This window comes from Myotis myotis, unplaced genomic scaffold, assembly GCF_014108235.1.
Source record: "Myotis myotis isolate mMyoMyo1 unplaced genomic scaffold, mMyoMyo1.p scaffold_m19_p_22, whole genome shotgun sequence".
Taxonomy (NCBI): domain Eukaryota; kingdom Metazoa; phylum Chordata; class Mammalia; order Chiroptera; family Vespertilionidae; genus Myotis; species Myotis myotis.
In genome coordinates, this window is record NW_023416327.1 from 5,992,116 (window position 1) to 6,014,192 (window position 22,077).

Genomic DNA, 22,077 nt, shown 5'->3' on the forward strand with positions numbered 1-22,077 from the left:
AAATGTCTCAATATATTTAATTCCTTCAATCAACCAAAATTCAGTTTCTATTAGCATCTCTTTTGTGTGAGCCCCCAAATGGCTGATGGAGTCCCACCAAAGTCAAACTGGGGACCTGTCTCCTTACCCATTAATTTATTTCTTTCCATAGAACCCAATACTACTGGTCTTCCCCCACCATGCTACCCACCTGCACATGCATGTCCAGTTTCCTTTTACCATCACCCACATCTGCCCAGCCCTCTGAGCTTGAGTCTCTTTGTAGCATAGTGAGGTCACTGTCATGAACATATAAGCTGAGGTATGTGTTGACCTGAGTAAACCATCCTCGGTGGTCAAACAGCAAAAGTGGCACTCAGGGAACACAGCTGTCTCACTGTCACCCAAGAGAAATGCTTATCTAAAATAAAATAAATCTGCTTACCTAAAAAAATAAATTACATTTTTGCTTATCTCAGATATATTCATTTCCAACATTTGCTTTATCTCTTTCTACCCAGATTTATAATTGTAACACACACCAACATTCACATTCACACAACTTGTGTTGATGATAGGTGATAGAGATAAATGATAATTACCAAATATTGACACCTCCACCACCATATACCCTCCTAATTATAATATTCAAATTCAATAAAGATATTTCACAGATTAGTCATAAAAGTGACTACATGACCAGTAAGAGTGCACTTACGGATTTCTCATCCTACCTCAACCTCCACAAATAACACCATTCAGGTGGTTCTCTGTGTGGTTTTCCCCCCGTTCCTGCTACCTGACCAAACTAACCCACCAACCAAACTAATCCACCAACCAAACTAACCCACCAATCAAACTAGCCCACCAACCAAACCAGCCCATGACCAAACTAACCCATGACCAAACTAACCCACTGAACACCATATAAGGAGATCGCAGCTCTCACCAAGTCCAAGAGCATGATTCCCTCCCTCTTACTTCACTTCTAGAATGGCCACACACAAAAAAATATCTTATTTGTCAAATTGAAAGTTTATGATGTAAAATCAAACACTCTTAAGATTTTAGCACTTTGGAATCTTCAAAATTAATCAATACATCCAATAGGAGCTATACTATCCCAAATCAGGCATAAGACCATTACAAGAGTATGCCACATATTTCCTCTATTTTTAAGTATATTTTCTACGACAGCAAGCACAGCTCACCTCCTCCTTCCGTGACTGCTCGTGGTAGATCAGGAAATGCATTGGAGTTAATGACATTGATGCATTTCAACCACAGATACTTCCAAAAGGCGGTGTGTGTAAAAGTGTCACGCACATCAGATATTCAGCCCATTGCCTTATGATAAATATATGGTAGCCGCATAAGTACGTTAGAAAGTGAGGGTAACCATCTGACATTTATAAATATTCAAACCTTTAATGAAAACAGCTTGTATGTGAAATCTAAATGACATGTAATACACCAGAAAAGGGCTCTATTCCAAAATTCTACAGAAAGGAATTGTACTTACAGACGATATGAACTAATCAATACATCTAGCATTGTCTGGAGAACTTACTGGCATGCCATAATGTCATATCACAGCCAATATGCATAGAACCCATAATTATTTTTATAATCATCAAGCCAAAAGCAAGGAACTAAGTGAAGCAATATCAAAGTAAAACAAAAGGCAAATGAAACTACACAAAATTGTTTATGATATAATTAAAATGGCTTGAGAAACCAGTTAAAATCCTGAAGTTTTGTTGTACTTTTGTTTCTTTGTGTGTTTTTTTACTACATGCAAGTCCTAACTGTCCCCAAACACTACAGTGCCACCCATTATTCTATAGGTATCTCAGACCCTTGCCATTCCTCTGGAAACCGCTCCCACGGAGACAAGGTTAGTGGAAAACACGAGATGTGCGGTGAAGACGGGGCAGTGTCTGCATCATGGGCAGCTGAGGGAGGCGCAGCCCCTCCACCCCACAGCATCTATGGGCGGTCACGCAGTCTGCTGAGCCCTGCCTTGCCTCCACAGCAGCGTGGAGGAAAATGCTGCCCCTGGGACAGAGTCACTGCCAGGCTCCCTCCAAGCCTCATGCCTTCACTAGCACACCCTCCCACGGGGAGGTCTCCAAAATGCGAGAACGAGGCTTCTCAGATGGGTTTGATTTCATTCACAATCTGTACCAAACATCCTTGATATGCAAAATGTCTATGCTCGGCAGTAATACAGGATCATCCCCTCCCACTCCACCCCTCCCACTCTTCAAAGACATTAAAGGAAACAGAAAATTTGTAAGTGTTAAAATAGTTGTTGTAAAGATGAAAAATCTGAGGAACAATAACTAAGGAATCAAGTGATCAGAAGAACTACAACCCATACAGTCTTGGAAAAGTTACAGTTTCAGAGTCTTTAATAAAGAGAATCGATTATCATCCTCATATAGAAGTATTGTGTGCAGATTAAAAGCACATTTCATCAATAAATTTTCATAAGCTGAACATATTAGCAATATAATTTTAAATGGGAATTTTTAAATATCAAAAAGAATTATGTAGTAAGCTAAGGTTCTTGGGTTTTGTGTATTTTCAACCCTATTAAATATACAATTAACCCACTTGAAGTTCTAAAAATCCAATCTGCATTATATGTATTTTGGTGTACAGATGTGCTACTTTTAAATACAGCTCAGGGTTATGTAAGCATGCGCAGTTACATTCTAAAGTCATGTGACCAAGCGACTGTTGATGAGAACATGGGGAAGTGGATGTTCTCGGTTTTGCGTGGCCTTTTATTGTAATTATATAATTATTATTATAACTGATACGTTTGTGTGGCTCCTGCTACAAGAACAACTGCTATCTATTTTTAAATAATGAATAACTTGCTCAAAGGAGTCAGTGAACGTAGACATGGATATGTACGTGTGTGGAGAAGAAATGGAGTAAATTCTCTTAGACTTGTTTTTCATTCTTAATCAATTTCCAAAGATGTTTTTTAAGTAGCAACAGAAGTGAATGCCAAGAAAGAGGCTTCGAGTCAAATCTTGATTGCCCCAGAGCATGGTATTATGCTGCTGCTCTTCTGCCTTTAATGTTTGCAACCTGCGTGAACTCTGGCAAGTGCAATGAAGGAGGCCTGTTACCTGCTCCCTGAAGAACCAGGTTCTGGGTCGCACTTAAAAGATGAAAACATGTTGGGGTCCGGAGAGATTCCAGAACCTTCTTATTAGAGAAAATCACAAGTGAAATGGCTAATTCAAATAGCAACTAAAAAGTTACATCAACTAATTCTCTGCTAGGATCACTGGAGCAAATAACAATAAAATATGCTGTTTTCAAACTTCTCAAGAAAACGCCAGTGGCAACAGTGTGGCTAGTGGTGTAGCTGAATATGTCGCCCAACAACTAGGAATAGTAACCCAGAGAGCAAAGAAAAGAACACCCCTGCTGGGGCCAGGAAAAATGACCAGCCATACAGGACAGAAGGCGTGAAATCCAAGCAGTCTTTCATTTTCGTGTTTGTGTAGCTTTCCATGTCAGCCACTGCCTGGACCCAGATGACGTACAGTATCACCACCAGGGAAAACAGGATGCCTGCAGGACAGAAGAGAAGACCATTAGCCTTGCTGAAGATGTTTTCCCAAGAGCACTCACCAATCGTTTGCCTGATGATGCCTCTAAAAGTATAATTCTAGCTAAATCACCTTCTTTGTGTCAGACCCTTTGTTATGTACTTTATATGCAGCTCTGTTGTGTTTAATTGTCAAAGCACTGAGATGAGGGCTATAGAGTAGGAGCCAGGACAAGGCAGCAGCTGACATGGAGGTGCTGAGAACTTGTGTGTGCCAGGCACTGTATTAGGAGCTTGTGAGCATAAGAGTCAAAGATCCCTGCCTGGTGAAATTGATTCTAACATTTACCCATCTTTACTGATGCCTGGTTTTGGATAAGCACTGTAACACATTTCTTTCATTATGTAATAAACTGATAAAATAGGTACTATTAACCCAGTTTTCAGCATGTGCAAACATAGTTAGTAATTTTATGCTCAGGTCTTTCTGACTAATATTGTTATATTATTATAACACAGATAACTAGTGCTAAATTTAAATATGGCCATGAAAATAAAAGCCAACATTAAGTACCAGACAAGAAAGAGATGAAAACACTAATGTAAAAGAATATATATTCTTCTTTAAAATTAAAATATATATGTTGAAGATTGGTTACAGCATAAAGATATACTGCCTTCTAATTTATAAGTTCCGTATAAATTCTGGAAATTAATCAGATGTCCTCCCATTCAGTGGGTTGTCTTTTCATTTTGTTGATGGTTTCCTTTGCTGTGCAAAAACTTTTTAGTTCGATGCAGTCCTGTTTGTTTGTTTTCTTTTGTTTCTATTGACTGAGACGATATATGAGGAAAAATATTGCTATGATAAATGTCCATGATTTTACTACCTATGTTTTCTTCTAGGATATTTATGGTTTTTCGTCTAACATTAAAGTCTTTAATCCATTGCGAGTTTATTCTTTTATATGGTATAAAATAGTCTTGTTTTGGGGTTTTTGCACATATTTGTCCAATTTTCCCCACACCATTTATTGAATAGACTATCTTTACCCCATTGTATGTTTTTGCCTCCTCAGTCAAATATTAATTGATATAACATCCTGGGTTTATTTCTGGTCTTTCTGTTTGGTTCTATTGATTTATATATCTGTTTCTATGCCAGTGCCATGCTGTTTTGATGACTATGGCCTTGTAGTATAGTTTGATATCAGGTAGCATGATTTCTCCGATTTTGTTCTTCTTTATCAAGATTGCTATGGCTATTTGGGGTCTTTTGTGTTTCCATATAAATTATTTGAATATGTGCTCTAGTTCTGTGGAATAATGCCATTGGTATCTTGATAGTAATTGTGTTGAATCTATAGATTGCTTTGGGTGGTATGGACATTTTAATGATGTTAATTCTTCCTATCCATGCGGACAGTAGATGCTTCCACTTATTTGTATCTTCTTCAATTTCTTTAAGTGTCCTATAATTTTCCAAGTATAGGTCTTTTACATCCTTTGTTATATTTATTCTTAGGCATTTTTTAAGCAATTGTAAATGGAATTTTTCTTAGATTAACTTTTTATAATACATTATTGGTATATAAAAATGCAACTGATTTCTGGATATTTATTTTGTATCCAGGTACTTTACTGAATTCATTTATCAGCTCTACTAGAAGCGGAATTGCTGAGTCATAAGACAGTTCAATTTTTAATTTTTTGAGGAAACTCCATACTGCTTTCCACAGTGGCTGCACCAGTCTACATTCCCACCAACAGCGCATTCCCACCAGTAGTTCCCTTTTCTCCACATCCTCACCAACACTTGTTTGTTGATTTATTGATGATAGCCATTCTGACAGGTTTAAGGTGATATCTTATTGTGGTTTTTATTTTCACTTATCTGATGATTAGTAATACTGAACACATCTATTGGCTAGCTGTATGTTTTCTTTGGAAAGGTGTCTATTCTGGTCCTTTGCCCATTTTTTTTTATTGGACTGGGGACACAGATTGGTGCAGCCTATGGAAAATAGTATGCAGTTACTTGAGAAAAATCAAAAATGGAGCTACCTTATGACCCTAGCAATTCCACTTCTGGGAATATGTCTCCAGAAACTCAAAACCCTATTTCAAAAGAATATGTGCACCCTTATGTTCATTGAAGCACTATTTACAATAACCAAGATTTGGAAGCAGCCCAAGTACCCATCAGTACATGAGCGGATAAAAAAGCTGCAGTACATTTACACAGTGGCATACTACTCAGCAGTAAAAAATAAGGAAATCTTACCTTTGCTACAGCATGGATGGACCTGCAGAGTATTGTGCTAAGTGAAAATAGCCAGTCAGAGAAAGACAAGCACTAAATGACTTCACTTATATGTGGAATTTAATGAACAAAATCAAGTAACCAACAAAGTGATGACAGATTCATGGATACAGAGCACAAACTGACAGCTATTGAGGATGGGTTTGGGGGCTGGGTGAGAAGGGTGAAGGGATTAAGCAAAGAAAAAAACTAAAAGAAAAACTCATGGACATAGACAGCAGTATGGTGATTGCCAGAGGGAAGAGGGGGAGTTAGAAAAGGGTAAAAGGGGATTAAGGGTGATGGAAGGGGACTTGACTTGCGGTGGTGAACACACAATACAATACACAGATGATGTGTTGTAGAATTGTATACCTGAAACCTATGTAATTTTATTAGCTAACTAGAGGTCCATGGCATGGATTTGTACAGTGGTGGGGTCCCTCAGCCTGGCCTGCACCCTCTCACAATCTGGCACCCCTTGGGGACATAGCAGTGCGCGAAGTGGCAGGCTGCCCGGGAGGAGCCCGAGCCGGGGCCAGGCACCACTCCGCCCCCGCTCATCCCAGCCCCACTGCACCTGCCGCCACGGCTTGGTAGTGCTACTGCAGAGGAGCCAGCCGTGAGCCCGGCTTCTGGTGAGCAGCGCTCCTGCTGCGGGAGCACACTGACCACCGGGGGGCAGCTCCTGCATTGAGCATCTACCCCCTGGTCATCAGTGCGCGTCATAGCTACTGGTTGACCAGTCAAGTGGTCAACCGGTTGCTTAGGCGTTTATATATATAGATATCACCCCCAATAAATTCAAAAAGGAAAAAAGGAAAGAAACATTGTCTTGTAGAAATGAGGGAGGGGACTGAAAATAAAAGAGTCAGTGGAAGAGGAAACCACAGGTTTGAGATCAGGAGCATATTAAGCAAAGAAAGGGATTAATGAAGAAGGGACGGAAGGAGGGAGGGAGGGGAAAGAAGGGAGGCAAGAAGGAAAGGAAGAAAGGAAAGGAAAGGAAAGGAAAGGAAAGGAAAGGAAAGGAAAGGAAATGAACAAGGACAGGAAAGGAAAGGAAAGGAAAGGAAAGGAAAGGAAAGGAAGGAAAGGAAAGGAAAGGAAAAGGAAAGGAAAGGAAAGGAAAGGAAAGGAAGGAAAGGAAAGGAAAAGGAAAGGAAAGGAAAGAAAGGAAAGGAAAGGAAAGGAAAGAAAGGAAGAACAGGAAGGAAAGGAAGTAATGAAAGGAAAGGCCAAGAAAACAGGAAAGTAATTACAGAAATCAACTGAACTCCCGTAAGCCAGTCAAGGAAAATTGGTGCGGTAGTTTCGTTGCTTTTCGTTCAGTGTTTTCACTTACTTTAAGGTTCCTTCTTCCGTGCCCCTTTCTTCCATTCCCTTTCCTGTCCCTCCATTCCTCCATTTTTCACACTACTGATTTTAAGATAACATCACATTTATCAACAATTTCAATGTAACTTTAATCCACCTGTTCAAAAATGCTGTTGGAATTGTGAGAGTAGAGAAAATACTATAGCGTTGCACAGTTGATCTTAAGAAATATGACAGAAGAGCTTCGTGAACGCTAGAATTGGACACTACCACTAAGCACATACTTTTCCACGTGACTGTGACTGTAGAAACAGGAGGGAGAGGACCACATTGGGCTACCAGTTCAGGAGCATGAACTAAGCTGATTCACTAGTGAGTGAGTGACAGGTCCCACACACAAACCACACATCCTGGGGAATTCAAATTTGTCATGAAGGAAAAGATACTTGAGGTGACTTGCTATTTGTCCAAAAGTTCAAGCCAAACATGTCAAGGAATTATTTACTCTTTGATTTAACAAACTGACCCACCAGGTATAAAATCTCCATGTTCTAAATGCTAGTGTGTCCAAAAGGGAACCAGAACTTCTGCCAGGAGCAGAGACGGAGGCATATTGGCAGGAGAGGATCATTTTAAGAGCCATCCATCACCCTTCCTGAGTTAATTGTGCTCCTGCAGTATTTAGGAGGTCCTCTCTCTCTCTCTCGGGTCATCAATTTCATAACCGATCTTAACAAGTAAACAGAAAAGAAGGGCCCATGAATATGTCAAGATGTCTCAGTATCAGAGCTTAACCTTTCTCATAATCGTGATGGGAGCCACAGAGCAGGGAGGACTCAGCATGCTTCACTGAAAAGAAGCACCCTTCACACTGTGGTCTGTAATATAAATGCAAACGCTGGAGCGCAGAATAGAGCAATCTAACCACTGAACAACATCACATCACGAAAACAGGAGTCAGAGCCTGAGAGCAAGCTCTGGCAAAGCCAGATCCTCGCAACAACATGGCCATGCCATGTGTCGTTTGGCAACTCTGTGCGTTTCAATGCATTTTTTCCAGCAAATGTGGAGACGGTGTTCTCTGCTGATGTAAAGGTTGACTCAGTGATTTATATACTATTTGCAAACCTTTGTTATTAGTTGTTGACATGGTTTTTATCTTCATTGCACCAGGTGAATCTCCTGTGTTTGCAGATATTTTTATAAAAATAAAATTGCCTCTGTGAAAAATTAGTAGCCTGATATACATTGTTTCAAAAGTTGCAAAATCCACTTCCTAATTTAGAGTGTTTAAAAAATGTATTGCTGGAAATCGTGTAGATGGTTCTTAATAAGGAAGAATTACTGATATTTCAATACTGCTGTTATTGCCAGAGCAATTACATCCTGGAGGAAATGAATAATAGGTGTTTCTATCACTATAACATTTAACTTGTTCACTAACTGAAGACATAAACCATTTAGTTCATTTCACATCAGTTTTTATTATAGCTTATGCCTGGGGAAAAACAGTGTTTCCATTCCCATTGAATTGTCAGAGTATTCCACCTGGTGTGTATGTGCACATGCACACAGAAACAGAGAGAAGTAAAATGAACTAACAAGCATGGGGAAGTATTATACCAAGGCCAGTGTTTTAGCTGATAGAGCAGCAAGAACTTATGACAGGGTTCTGCACGAAGAATGTGGCCAAGAGAGCAGTCAGGGAACTGTTAGTATAGGTAAACCGATCAAATGAATAAATACATTGAGTTCATTGGAGCCAGGTTTTTCACTGCCTAAAAAAGGAGTTAAAAATTTAAAATGGGAAAAGCTAGAATAAACTCTATGGTGTTTATTTGGGATTGAATATATCTGTGAATTTATGAAGATGGACAGAGGGGTAAATATAAAGTAAAAGTGTGTGTGTACTAAAACATACCTGTGTGTATATATCTAGATACATTTCCTGGCTCTGTTCCCTGAGCGGATCTGGGATCAACAACACCCAGTAGCACAGTGCACACTAAGTGTCCAGATCTTGGCTTCTAAATACCAGGAACCAGGATATGAATTCAAGTTGGAACAGAAAGTACAAGGGGAATCTGGAATATCTTGCTTTACCAAAAATAAAGATGTGCTCAAAGAATGATGGGGATGTTTCAGGAGCCAGATTGATGGAGCTTCCCATAGCCAATTCTGAGACAATTTGTTATCAAACAAATAATGACAGTGGCACATTATATATCATTGAATAAAATAAGATCCATGAACCCACAGTGATATAAATAAAAGAGTGCGTAAATGAGTGGGGAGAGGGAAAAGCTTTTCCTTATGAAATTGAAGGAAGCGTTAAATTTGAAATCCCCACTTGGCATTTATTTAGGTAATAATTCAGGCAAGAAACAAAAATGGATGCTAAAACTAGTGGATGAAAATTAGACAAGTAATAAATATTTACACAGGCTCTGAGTTTCTTCACATAAAAAACTTAATAATTGTAAAGAGAAAAATAGTAGCTTTATACTAAAGAAACCTAGCAAATACCACCTTCATCAAGTGATCAAAATTAACATCACCAGTGACATGACAAATTGATGTCATCGCTTCATGAGATGCAATGGAAAGAACACAGCATCCCTACTATGATACTACAGCCAAAACAATGAGCCTAAATCCAGTCATGAATCCAGGCAAACTGATTCAAGAACATTCTAGAAAAGCATGGGCCTGTACTCTTCTAAAGAGTCAAGATCATGAAGGTCAAAGAAGAACTTCTTCTGGTGTGATGGAGAATCAAATGACATAGCACCTAAATGCAAAGCATGTTCCAGGACTGGATCCTTTGGTTATAAAAGACATTATTAAGACAGCTAGTAAAACTCCAATGGGTCTTAGCAGAGGGACTTACAACATCTATGTAAATCAGAAAACATTTCCAAATAAGAATATGAACAACTCAAGAATAAGAGTGTGGTGGCAGCCTGTGGCCTATGTTGGAAGAGATTATGTGTGTTCAAACATCTAGAAAGATACATCTGCCACCCTCCTCACCTGCTCCACCATCCCACCACTGCCGATGCCTGCCATGTTCCAGTCATGTCCCCTGGTGGTCAGCGCATGTCATAGTGACTGGTTGTTTGGTTGTTCTGGTTGTTCCTCCGTTCAGTCTATTTGCATATTAGCCTTCTATTATATAGGACTAGAGGCCCAGTGCACGAAATTCGTGCACAGGTGGGAGTGTCCCTCAGCCTGACCTGCACCCTCTCCAATAGAGGACCCCTTGGGAGATAGATGTCTGACTGCAGTCGGACATCCCTCTCACAATCTGGGACTGCTGGCTCCTAACCACTCATCTGCCTGCCTGCCTGATCGCCCCCTAACTGCTCCCCTTGCCAGCTTGATTGATGCCTAACTGCTCCCCTGCCAGCCCAATCACCCCCAACTGCCCTCCCCTGCTGTCTTGATGGCTCCCAACTGCCCTCCCCTGCCAGCCTGATCTCGCCCCCAACTGCCCTCCCCTGCTGGCCTGATGGCCCCTAACTGCCCTCTCCTGTAGGCCTGGTCACCCCCAACTTGCCTCCTCTGTAGGCCTGGTCATCCCCAACTGCCCCCACCCACTGGCCTGGTTGGCCCTTACTACCCCCCCCCCCCCCGCCAGCCTGGTCTCCCCCAACTGCTCCCCTGTCGGCTGGTTGCCCCTAACTGCCCCCCCCCCACTGGCCTTGTCGCCCCATGTGGCCTGCTGTTCAGTCATTTGGTCGTCCCTCACTAACCCCTCTGCTGGCCTTGTCACCCCATGCAGCCTGCTGTTCGGTCATCCATCCAGTTGTTTCAGTCATGACCACTCCTGGCTTTTTATATTAGGATACGTTTAAAGTAGTCTTGTATATATCATTTCTGTCACTAAAAATTTAGCTCTAAGGCCCTAGCTGGTTTGGCTCAGTGGATAGAGCATCAGCCTGCGGACCAAAGGATACCGGGTTCTATTCCAGTCAAGGGCACTTACCTGGGTTGCAGTCTCCTCTCCAGCCCAGGCCCTGTTCAGGGCTCATGCAGGAGGCAACCAATTGCTGTGTTTCTCTCACATCAATGTTTCTTTCTGTCTTTCCCTCTCTTTCCACTCTCTCTAGAAATCAATGGAAAAATATCCTTGGGTAAGGATTAACAAAAAAACAAAAACAAAAAATAGCTCTAGGAACATAAGCTAGAGCCTCTTAAAAATAATTAAAATTGTGTTTTTGTAGTAGTTCTTTTTTCTTTAAATTAATATGCTATTGCTTTTTCTTATAATTATGCTCAGTTTTACATATCGTATTTCAGAAATCATAAAACTAATACATAATGGCCAAACATAAGCATTCTCGACTTATCTCCATTCTTCATTTTCTCAGAATCACTTTTCTATTAATTTTTCTTCAATTTTCTAAGATAGTTTACATAGTTGTATATAGTTTATATAGTTATAATGTCATAACTGTATATTTTCATTACATCTATCTGATTCTCAAATATTCATTGCTGCCCATACTCATCATATGACTTTCCAAATATATTAAATGCCTCTTCCCTTTCATTTTCTGGGCTCATATTTTTATTTAATCACCAAAACTCTATAATATCTATCAGGTTTCTCAATATTCATTATTTTCTTAGACTGGCATAATAATTTTAGGCATTAAATATCCTATACAATCAATTCCCTGTACCCTCTTGAGAAACAATTATTGATAGAGAATGATCACAGGGTTTATCCATCTCTACAGGTGCTTAGGGATCTGGTCTGAAAAGGAGAGCTCATTTAATGCCAAGAAAGTGTTTAGTCTCAACCACTGAGTTTCAGGAAAGAGGAGTGGTTGGAGATCACAGGCCTGCATTCCAGCTGCCCTGGCTCTAGGTTTACTGTCTGGAAAGTTAACACTTAATTGGCTGAATAACCTTAAACAAGCTTTTTACTTCTTTCTCGGTTTTTTATTGGAAAAGTAGAGATAACACAAGTTCCTGCCATAGCAAGCAGCCATGAAGAACTATTGGAGGTAAAGCCCTCACAGGCACCTGGAACCCGTGGTCAGCACTGGCCAGGGTTATAGCCATCGTTGTTATTAAGCGAATGGCTAGCAAATGGTGTCCTCTAAAAAGCTTCAGAACTTCTCATTTCTGACTGGCCTATTTCAGGACTGGCCAACAGGTAACTTGCCACTTTGTCTTCCAGTTCTGAGGGAAGTGAGGGGAAAACTGCTTCAGCAGCTTCTGCCACCGTCTTACTGGAATTGCCCACCAGGGGGAAGCAGTCCCCTCACGGGCCCATTAGGGAACACTTAGGGGAAATAGCGCCAGGTGACGCCAGACTTGTGCTTATTTGTATTAAGGACATTCTGCTTCAAATGTCCAGTCAAGCAAGCCTCCTGCCCTCCTCAGCAGTCCTGTGTGGGCAGCCGCCACTCCTCCCAGGACTCGGCACTTGTCAACCTGATCATGCAGATGGAACTGTTCCTATGCTTTTCTCTTTGTACATGAGAAAGTGTAAAGAAAAAAAGTTCTCAGAAAAACATAACAAAATTTCATAAAGAAACCAACATGCTTTAGCCACTCACTAATAGTTTGTTTGTTTGTTTGAGCAAAGTGACTATTTGGGGGAAGGGTGTGGAATGAAAAAGAATATTTACAAAGAAATGAACTCCCTTACAGTACTGAGTAAATAGATGTGAACGATACACATACTTTGGGAAAGGAAAAGGGAGCAAGTGGACACTCATTAGGACAAACCTAATCCCAAACCGGAGGTCCTATTTATAACCAGAAAGAATCTCTCCTTACACATCTGAGACTCCCTCTCAGGGTGAGATGAATTATGTCCCGTAATAACATGGCACGAAAGGGAAAGATTCATTCGCCAGGCCCGTCGCTCTGGCTCTCGGGAAGACGGCACAGACACATTTTTAAAAGGGGGTAGTGAATACTTATTCAAGTTGGAAACTCAACTTTTTCCAGAAAAGTTTCCCCAAAGCTGTTCCTAAGCTGGCCTTTCACTGGCCAGACTCCCAGGGCAGGAGCTGGGCCCTGACCCAGGGCGCCTCCCAGGGCCACAGCCCTGCCCCAGGGGGCCAAGGCCTCGCGCTCTCCTCTCTGGGAAACCAGCTCCTCTTCCTCACGGCACGCCCTCCATGCCAAAGCCTTCATCAGGGCTAAGATGCTGAGACTCCTAGATCTGAGCTTGGACGTCCCTTGTCCCTTCCGCAGCCTTGCCCGGGGCCTCCTCCCGCCTTAGTGCCAGACCGCCCCATGGGTGCCCCATGGGAACCCGGGCAGGACAAGTCTGCGTCCACCAGTCTGTTACACACATTTCAACTGAGAGCGCTGTGAGGAAAAATAAACTTGCAAGGATGCATCTGATTAAGAAAGTAATAAGGCTTTAAAATATTTCTGTGAAGCCCTAACCGGTTTGGCTCAGTGGACAGAGCGTTGGCCTGTGGACTGAAAGGTCCTAGGTTCGATTCTGGTCAAGGGCATGTACCTTGGTTGCAGACTCCATCCCCAGTAGGGGTTGTGCAGGAGGCAGCTGATCGATGTTTCTAACTCTCAATTCCTCTCCCTTCCTCTCCATAAAAATCAATAAAATATGTTTTAAAATAAAATAAAAAATAAAATATTTCTGTGAATAAAAACCCTTCACAGCTTCTTCCTCTTTAACATGAACCAAGGGTGACTTATTCTGCACTTAGATTATGTAAAATGTCAGGTGAAGGACATTAAAATTCCCCATGAAAATCTGAAAGAAGGCTGCCCACGTTATAATAGAATATCATATGTAATATATAATATGTAATATATATTATAATAGAATATATAATATAATAATATATTGTATCCAAAACAATAACTTTCCAGAACAAATCCCTAAGTGTGGCAGCTGGGGGCATGGAGTGCTGGCATAGCAGGCCAGTTCCATCCCAAGAGGGGCCAGCTCTGAGCATGTGGGTGCGGGCCATATGGGGGTGGGGTGCCAGGCCTGTGACCGAGCAGCACAACCCCCGCCCCACCACTCAACAGGCCACGCAATGGGAGATTCTACTGTGAGAAGTGCATCTGCTGACATATCAGCACCCAGAGCACTTATCCATCACCTTTTCTTCCCCCCTCACACCTCCAAGGAGCCAGGGCTGCGAATACAATGTTCATCCCTAGGCGTCGGTGAATATTCTGTTCCTACTAGTGAACCGGTGCAGGAAATTTGTGCACATTAAAAGGGAATTAATTAGAGGAAATATTTTAATATTGCTATTTGCCCTTTCTCTATAATGGAAGTGTCAGAGATGAAAGAAAATTAGTAAAATGTATATGAAAACCTTCCTCCTGTCAGTCTGGGGTGCGCCACAGGAACCAGAATCAAGTCCCTGCCCACCCATGTGCACCTCAAAATCGTGCAAGATTCCAGACCTGGCCGGCCCCACGCCCATCAAGCCCCTCCAGGTGGGGGGGTGTGGCCTCAGGTCGCCTGGCCCAGTGCTGGGGCAGAGGGCACAGCCTGAGGTCCCCCATCAAGCCCCAAATGGCAGTGGATGTGGCCTCAGGTTCCCTGGCCTGGTGCCGGGGCGGGGGCGTGGACTCAGGTCCTTCAGTCTGGCACCGGGACAGGGGGCACAGCCTGAGGTCCTCTGTCAAGCCCTGCTGGGCAGGGGGTGGGACCTCAGATCCCCAGCCTGGCACTGCGGCGAGGGGTGCAGCCTGAGGTCCCCTGGCTTGGTGCCGGGACGGGGGGCATGGCCTGAGGTCCCCTGTCAAGCCTCAGGCAGAGGGATGGGGGGGGCGCAGTCTCAGGTCCCCTACCCCAGCCCAGGGCCATGCAGCCTCAGGTCCCTGCTGATTGCTCATTAAGGCTCATTACGGAAACTCGGCCTCCACTGTTGGCGCAGCCATCTTTTGTTACCAAATCCCTGCCTCCGCTGGCTCAGCTATCTTGACTGTTACAGCGTGACAGTCAATTTGCATATTCCCTCTTTATTAGATAAGGTTGGGAAGCTATGTTTGGGGTTTCTCAGGAAAACTCCTACCCGCACACATCCTGGCCAGAACCCCTGGCCTTAGGCCCGTTGTCCTCACTCCTGCCCCTGGGCTGCTGACGGGGAGCCTGTGTATAGCCATCTTAACTGAGAGAGGAGACAGCAGGTGGGAGCCTGTGTGTAACCATCTCACTGGGAGAGGAGAGGGCAGGTGGGGAGTATGTGTGTAACCATCTCACTGAGGGTGGAGAGGGCAGGTGGGGAGTATGTGTGTAACCATCTCAACTGAGAGAGGAGAGGGCAGGTGGGGAGTATGTGTGTAACCATCTCAACTGAGAGAGGAGACGGCAGGTGGGAACCTGTGTGTAACCATCTCACTGGGAGAGGAGACGGCAGGTGGGAGCCTGTGTGTAACCATCTCACTGAGGGCGGAGAGGGCAGGTGGGGAGTATGTGTGTAACCATCTCACTGAGAGAGGAGAGGGCAGGTGGGGAGTATGTGTGTAACCATCTCAACTGAGAGAGGAGAGGGCAGGTGGGGAGTATGTGTGTAACCATCTCAACTGAGAGAGGAGAGGGCAGGTGGGGAGTATGTGTGTAACCATCTCACTGAGGGCGGAGAGGGCAGGTGGGGAGTATGTGTGTAACCATCTCACTGAGGGCGGAGAGGGCAGGTGGGGAGTATGTGTGTAACCATCTCAACTGAGAGAGGAGACGGCAGGTGGGAGCCTGTGTGTAACCATCTCACTGGGAGAGGAGATGGCAGGTGGGAGCCTGTGTGTAACCATCTCACTGGGAGAGGAGAGGGCAGGTGGGGAGTATGTGTGTAACCATCTCACTAGGAGATGAAAGGGCAGGTGGGGAGTAAGTGTGTAACCATCTCACTGAGGGCGGAGAGGGCAGGTGGGGAGTATGTGTGTAACCATCTCACTAGGAGATGAAAGGGCAGGTGGGGAGTAAGTGTGTAACCATCTCAACTGAGAGAGGAGAGGGCAGGTGGGGAGTATGTGTAACCATCTCACTGGGAGAGGAGAGGGCAGGTGGGGAGTATGTGTGTAACCATCTCACTGAGGGCAGAGAGGGCAGGTGGGGAGTACGTGTGTAACCATCTCACTGAGGGCGGAGAGGGCAGGTGGGGAGTATGTGTAACCATCTCACTGGGAGAGGAGAGGGCAGGTGGGGAGTATGTGTAACCATCTCACTGGGAGAGGAGACAGCAGGTGGGGAGTATGTGTGTAACCATCTCACTGAGGGCGGAGAGGGCAGGTGGGGAGTATGTGTGTAAGCATCTCACTGGGAGAGGAGAGGGCAGGTGGGGAGTATGTGTGTAACCATCTCACTGAGGGTGGAGAGGGCAGGTGGGGAGTGTGTGTAACCATCTCAACTGAGAGCGGAGAGGGCAGGTGGGGAGTATGTGTGTAACCATCTCACTGAGGGCGGAGAGGGCAGGTGGGGAGTATGTGTGTAACCATCTCACTGGGAGAGGAGACGGCAGGTGGGAGCCTGTGTGTAACCATCTCACTGGGAGAGTGCCGGGGTCCTGCCCCAGCAGGTCCAGGGGTCCCCAAAGGCGTGGACGGAGTCGGCGAAGAAGGAATGACATGGAGAGGGCGTTCAGATGATCATCATAGCAAGGTTCTCTAGCCACGTTCTGGTCAGGATCTCCAGTGAGGTTCTGGTTAGGATCTCCAGCCAGGATATGTGTCCATGTTCTCTTGCTAGGTTCTCCAGGTCCTCCAGCCAGGTTCTGTAGCCATGTTCCCTCGCTAGGTTCTCCAGCCAGGTTCTGTCCAGGTTCTCCAGCCAGGTTCAGTCACCAGGTTCTAGTCAGGTTCTCTTGCCAATTTCTGTAGTCAGGTTCAGTCCAGGATCTTTTGCCATGTTCTCTCCAGCGAAGTTCTTCTGTCTGTAGGTTCTGTGTAGGTTCTGTGCCTAGGTTCTGTCTCTCTTGGTTCTGTTCTCTTAGTTCTGTGTTCTAAGTTCTGTATTCTAAGTTCTGTGTCCTAAGTTCTGTGTTCTAAGTTCTGTGTTCTAAGTTCTGTCTCTTGCTGTCTAGTTACAACTGTATTTATACCAGTTGATTCAATCCTATCAATCTCTATTACAAAGGTTAGGGCGTTTCTTATCTCCATTATGTAGCTTAAGCATGATTGTTCATAAAGTGATTAATTACCCGCCTGGCACTTAGTTAAGAGGTTTTATTCCCTCCCTAACTTCAGGGGAAAATCCCTACCTGGGGAAACAACCTTTCTCAGAGACCTTGGTTAAAACACATAGTGCCAAGAAGGTGAGCAAACATATTAAGAACAGTATGCCATATATGCCAGGTCCTTTGAAACAGCAAGGATGGACCGGCTCCCGGCAGGAGAGGAGACGGCAGGTGGGAGCCTGTGTGTAACCATCTCACTGAGGGCGGAGAGGGCAGGTGGGGAGTATGTGTGTAACCATCTCACTAGGAGATGAAAGGGCAGATGGGGAGTAAGTGTGTAACCATCTCACTGAGGGCGGAGAGGGCAGGTGGGGAGTATGTGTGTAACCATCTCACTAGGAGATGAAAGGGCAGATGGGGAGTAAGTGTGTAACCATCTCACTGAGGGAGGAGACGGCAGGTGGGGAGTATGTGTGTAACCATCTCACTGAGGGAGGAGAGGGCAGGTGGGGAGTATGTGTGTAACCATCTCACTAGGAGATGAAAGGGCAGATGGGGAGTAAGTGTGTAACCATCTCACTGAGGGCGGAGAGGGCAGGTGGGGAGTATGTGTGTAACCATCTCACTAGGAGATGAAAGGGCAGATGGGGAGTATGTGTGTAACCATCTCACTGAGGGTGGAGAGGGCAGGTGGGGAGTATGTGTGTAACCATCTCACTGAGGGGGGAGAGGGCAGGTGGGGAGTATGTGTGTAACCATCTCACTGAGGGCGGAGAGGGCAGGTGGGGAGTATGTGTGTAACCATCTCACTGAGGTGGAGAGGGCAGGTGGGGAGTATGTGTGTAACCATCTCACTGAGGTGGAGAGGGCAGGTGGGGAGTATGTGTGTAACCATCTCAACTGAGAGCGGAGAGGGCAGGTGGGGAGTATGTGTGTAACCATCTCACTGAGGGCGGAGAGGGCAGGTGGGGAGTATGTGTGTAAGCATCTCACTAGGAGAGGAGAGGGCAGGTAGGGAGCCTGTGTGTAACCATCTCACTGGGAGAGGAGACGGCAGGTGGGAGCCTGTGTGTAACCATCTCACTGGGAGAGGAGACGGCAGGTGGGAGCCTGTGTGTAACCATCTCACTGAGGGCGGAGAGGGCAGGTGGGGAGTATGTGTGTAACCATCTCACTGGGAGATGAAAGGGCAGATGGGGAGTAAGTGTGTAACCATCTCACTGAGGGCGGAGAGGGCAGGTGGGGAGTATGTGTGTGTAACCATCTCACTGAGGGAGGAGACGGCAGGTGGGGAGTATGTGTGTAACCATCTCACTGGGAGAGGAGAGGGCAGGTGGGCTGGTGGGCAGGTGGGGAGAGGCGCTGTCAGGTGGGAGCGCTGCCCTGGCCTCTGCCTCAGGCCTCAGCCTGTTCCTCTGCAGTTCTCTCCTGTCCCTTCCTGCTCTCAGGCGTCCCCGCATCCAGGTGCCCAGGGCCAGGTCCTGCTTCGCCTGGAGGAGGACCGGTGCCTCTGGCCTCTGAGCCGAGCTTTCTCAGCCACAGGAAAGGGAACCGGGGTGACAGGGTCCTGGGCTTCTGAGAGCCTTTAGGGCGGGGCCGTGTATCAGCCACCACCTCTATCTCACCTGGTGCAGGGGAAAGCGCTTACTGAGGAGCTGCGACCAACCCATGGGGCTTTTGAAAGAAAAAGGACACAAAACAAACCACAAATCGGATTTACTTCTGAGTCAGAACCACCTGCAGATAGGATTTCCTGTTCCCTTCGGAGCACGCACTGCTTTCTCACCAGGTGCACCCGCCTTTCCAGCACCTGTCCTCCCAGAGGGCAGAGCCCGCAGGAGGGTGCGTTCCTGTCCCAGGCCCAGCACTGCCAGGTCACAGCCTCGCTCCTGCCGCTGGGGACAGACGTGACCCAGGAGCAGCTCTCTGGGGAGGGACAGCAGGCGGGGCAGCGGCCAGGCCCGCCTTCGCTCCACCACCTTCAAGGGTTTGATGACGCTGAGGAGCCCCTAGAATAGGGGCTGCTGTACCCCTGACTCACAAGACGCCTGGGCAGCCTCACCCACCTGAAGGTCCAGCAGGGATTTAAGGGGAACCGGCTCCTCCTTCAGCAGAACTTGATCCCAGTGTGTATTTGGGAAGAGGTGATTTCCGGGGTGGATGTCAGGTGCACCCCATACGACGCTGGTCGATAACATTTCTAGTGCCCTGGCTGACAGCCATGCCAGCGTCCCAAGCATCCAGACCATGCCGCCATCCCCTCTTGTTCACTTAGAAGTCTTATGATGAACACCAGTTCCTACATAGATGTCTCTGCCTGGGCACTAGAAATAGCAGCTCTATAGTCACTTCTCCTCAAACTAATGCTTTGCAATGCAGTGTGCAGCCTGTCCCGGGGCGGGGTTGGGGATCTACCCATCCTGCGCTTTCTGCATCTTTCCTGTGGCCTCCCGGATCACAGGGTCAGGAGAAGACAAGGTCGCCCCTTGGTATGTAGGAGTTCTCCAGAAGGCCACATGGAAGCCAACTTCAGGGTGGTGAACACACAATATAATCTATAGATGATGTATTAGAGAATTTAAAAAATAAAATGCAAAATAATCACCAATTGTTTAAGCATTGTGGTGGGGGTGGGGGGGTTAGAGGGGGGTGAGTCTGATGGAAATAGAGGCTTGGCTTTAAGAACGCCCTGACAATTCCATGCACGCAGTCAGACGGAACTCCCTGGGAATACAGGCCTGGCCCGCCTGCCCGAGGGGGTATCTGCCCAGTGCAGGGAGTGGCAGCCCACACCCTCGGAGCCTTGCTCTGGGCCTGTTTCCAGAGCAAGAGGAATACCATGGACCCACCCCTCACACCAGCTGCTGTAGCACCATGTCCAGCCACACATGGAATGCCCCCCACAACCTTCTTGCTGATGCCAAAGAACCGTCCTGCATGTACACGCCCAGCAGTGCCATCTGGACGCTGGTTCTGCCCTGTCCTGAGGCCATCTGTCCAAATAAAGAGCGTGTCCAATCCTGGCCGTGGCATTGACAAGGCAGCCACAGCAACCCGTACCAGGCCGCACCTGTTCCTCACCGCCTGCCCGAGGACAGTGGTGACACCAGGCAGCCTGGGAGACTCGGCTAGGCCGGATGACAAAGCAAGGCCGAAAACTAAAGATATTTTGGAATACTAGGTACATGGACTGAAACCTCTTCATTTCTAAAATTTAACAATCTGACCAAGGGAAGCATTATAAATTCACTTTACCTCAGTAAATGGCTATACGTATGGTTAGGTATTAAATGCGGTACAGAAAAAATTTGGCTGAGCAACAATCCTAGTGATTATTTCATATTTCCTTCATTTTTGTATAACACAGCATGTAAATTTCCATCTTCAACTTTGAGAAAAAAATAAGTTGACTTTCATATTATCTGGGAATGGTAATAACAGAGAATTAAAATATTTTAAAAATTCTTCCGTCAATAATTACGCAAGTTTAAGGATGATTTACTGGCCTACAGCTGTTTAAAAGTTTGTGTTCTGTGACAGATTGCAACTATAAAGTAAGCTTTAGTTACTCCCGAGTGCACCACTTTCCTGTCTGCACTGGTAAAATGAACAGTAATATTGTACCTCATCCAGGAGAGGGCCTCCCTCTGTTCCTGGGAAAGCAGCAGTCCTACATAAACAATAAGGAACTGGGCCAGGAAGGAAATGAAATTCTTAAAGGAAGTGCCCTCATAATTGTAGTTCGGTGGCTTGCAGAATGGGCTCCCAGAACACCTCTGGACTCCGGGGTCTTTGCATGAAGACCTGAGCAGGGAGGATCTCAGCCCCATACCCACATATAACGAAAGATTCACTGGAAATGAAAATACACGTCACAGGCACATGAATACATATCAAATGCCTCTGCAGGGTTTTTGGCCAACTGTAATTCTTTTTTAAAAATTGTATTAAAGTCTAGTTGGTACACAATATCATATTAGTTTCAGGTGTACAATATAGTGATTCCACAGTTCTGTACCTTATGAAATGATCACCCTGAAAAGTCTAGTTGGATATACTACTTTTTTACACAATTATCAAATGGCTAAATTGTTTTCAAAAGCACTAAACATAAACACACACACACACACACACACACACACGCACACGCACACACACACACACACACACACACTTCCCTAAGACCATACTCGAGACCAGAACGTTTCTGTGTTTAAATCATTTGTGCTACCCTGGTTGGTTTGGCTTAGTGGATAGAGTGTCAGCCTGCAGACTGAAGGGTTTGATTCCTATCAAGGGTACATGCCCAGATTGTGGGTTCTATCCCCAGTCGGGGGTGTGTAGGAGGCAGCTGATCAATGATTCTCTCTCATCATTGATGTTTCCATCTCTTTCTCTCCCTCTCCCTTCCTCTCTGAAATCAACACAAATATATTTTTAAAAAATTAATAAGTAAATAAATTGTGCTGCCCATGTGTTAGTACTAACCTATTTCTATTACACATTACCTTTATTGAGAAAGATTCAAAAAGAAAATCAAGGAATGAGAAGAAAGAAATATTTACATATTTCAGCAGGGAGCTGTTATTTCTGGGAAGACCAGGGTACATGTGTACCTTAACTAGACCTTTGAGTGAAATGAGGGTAGAATGTGGTTGGGAGAGAAAAAACAGGTAGTAAAGAAGATCCCAAGTCATAAGGAGCTTGGTCTTAAGGAATTCTGAATTAAAGCAGGGAAACGACATCCAGATACAAAGACCACATCGTGTGACTCCACT

The 22,077-nt window shown here is 45.1% G+C and overlaps 1 protein-coding gene across 2 annotated transcripts in view; it reads right to left on the bottom strand.

The window, feature by feature from the left end:
• Positions 1-1,382: 1,382 nt before the first annotated feature.
• TMEM182 (transmembrane protein 182) overlaps positions 1,383-22,077 on the bottom strand; it is a 65,589-nt gene continuing 44,894 nt past the window's right edge. For both annotated transcript variants that reach the window (XM_036355479.1, XM_036355477.1), the window contains one exon: positions 1,383-3,576. In XM_036355479.1, coding sequence (XP_036211372.1) covers positions 3,356-3,576 — 221 coding nt within the window. In that variant the 3' untranslated portion in view covers positions 1,383-3,355. The remainder of the gene's footprint in view (positions 3,577-22,077) is intronic.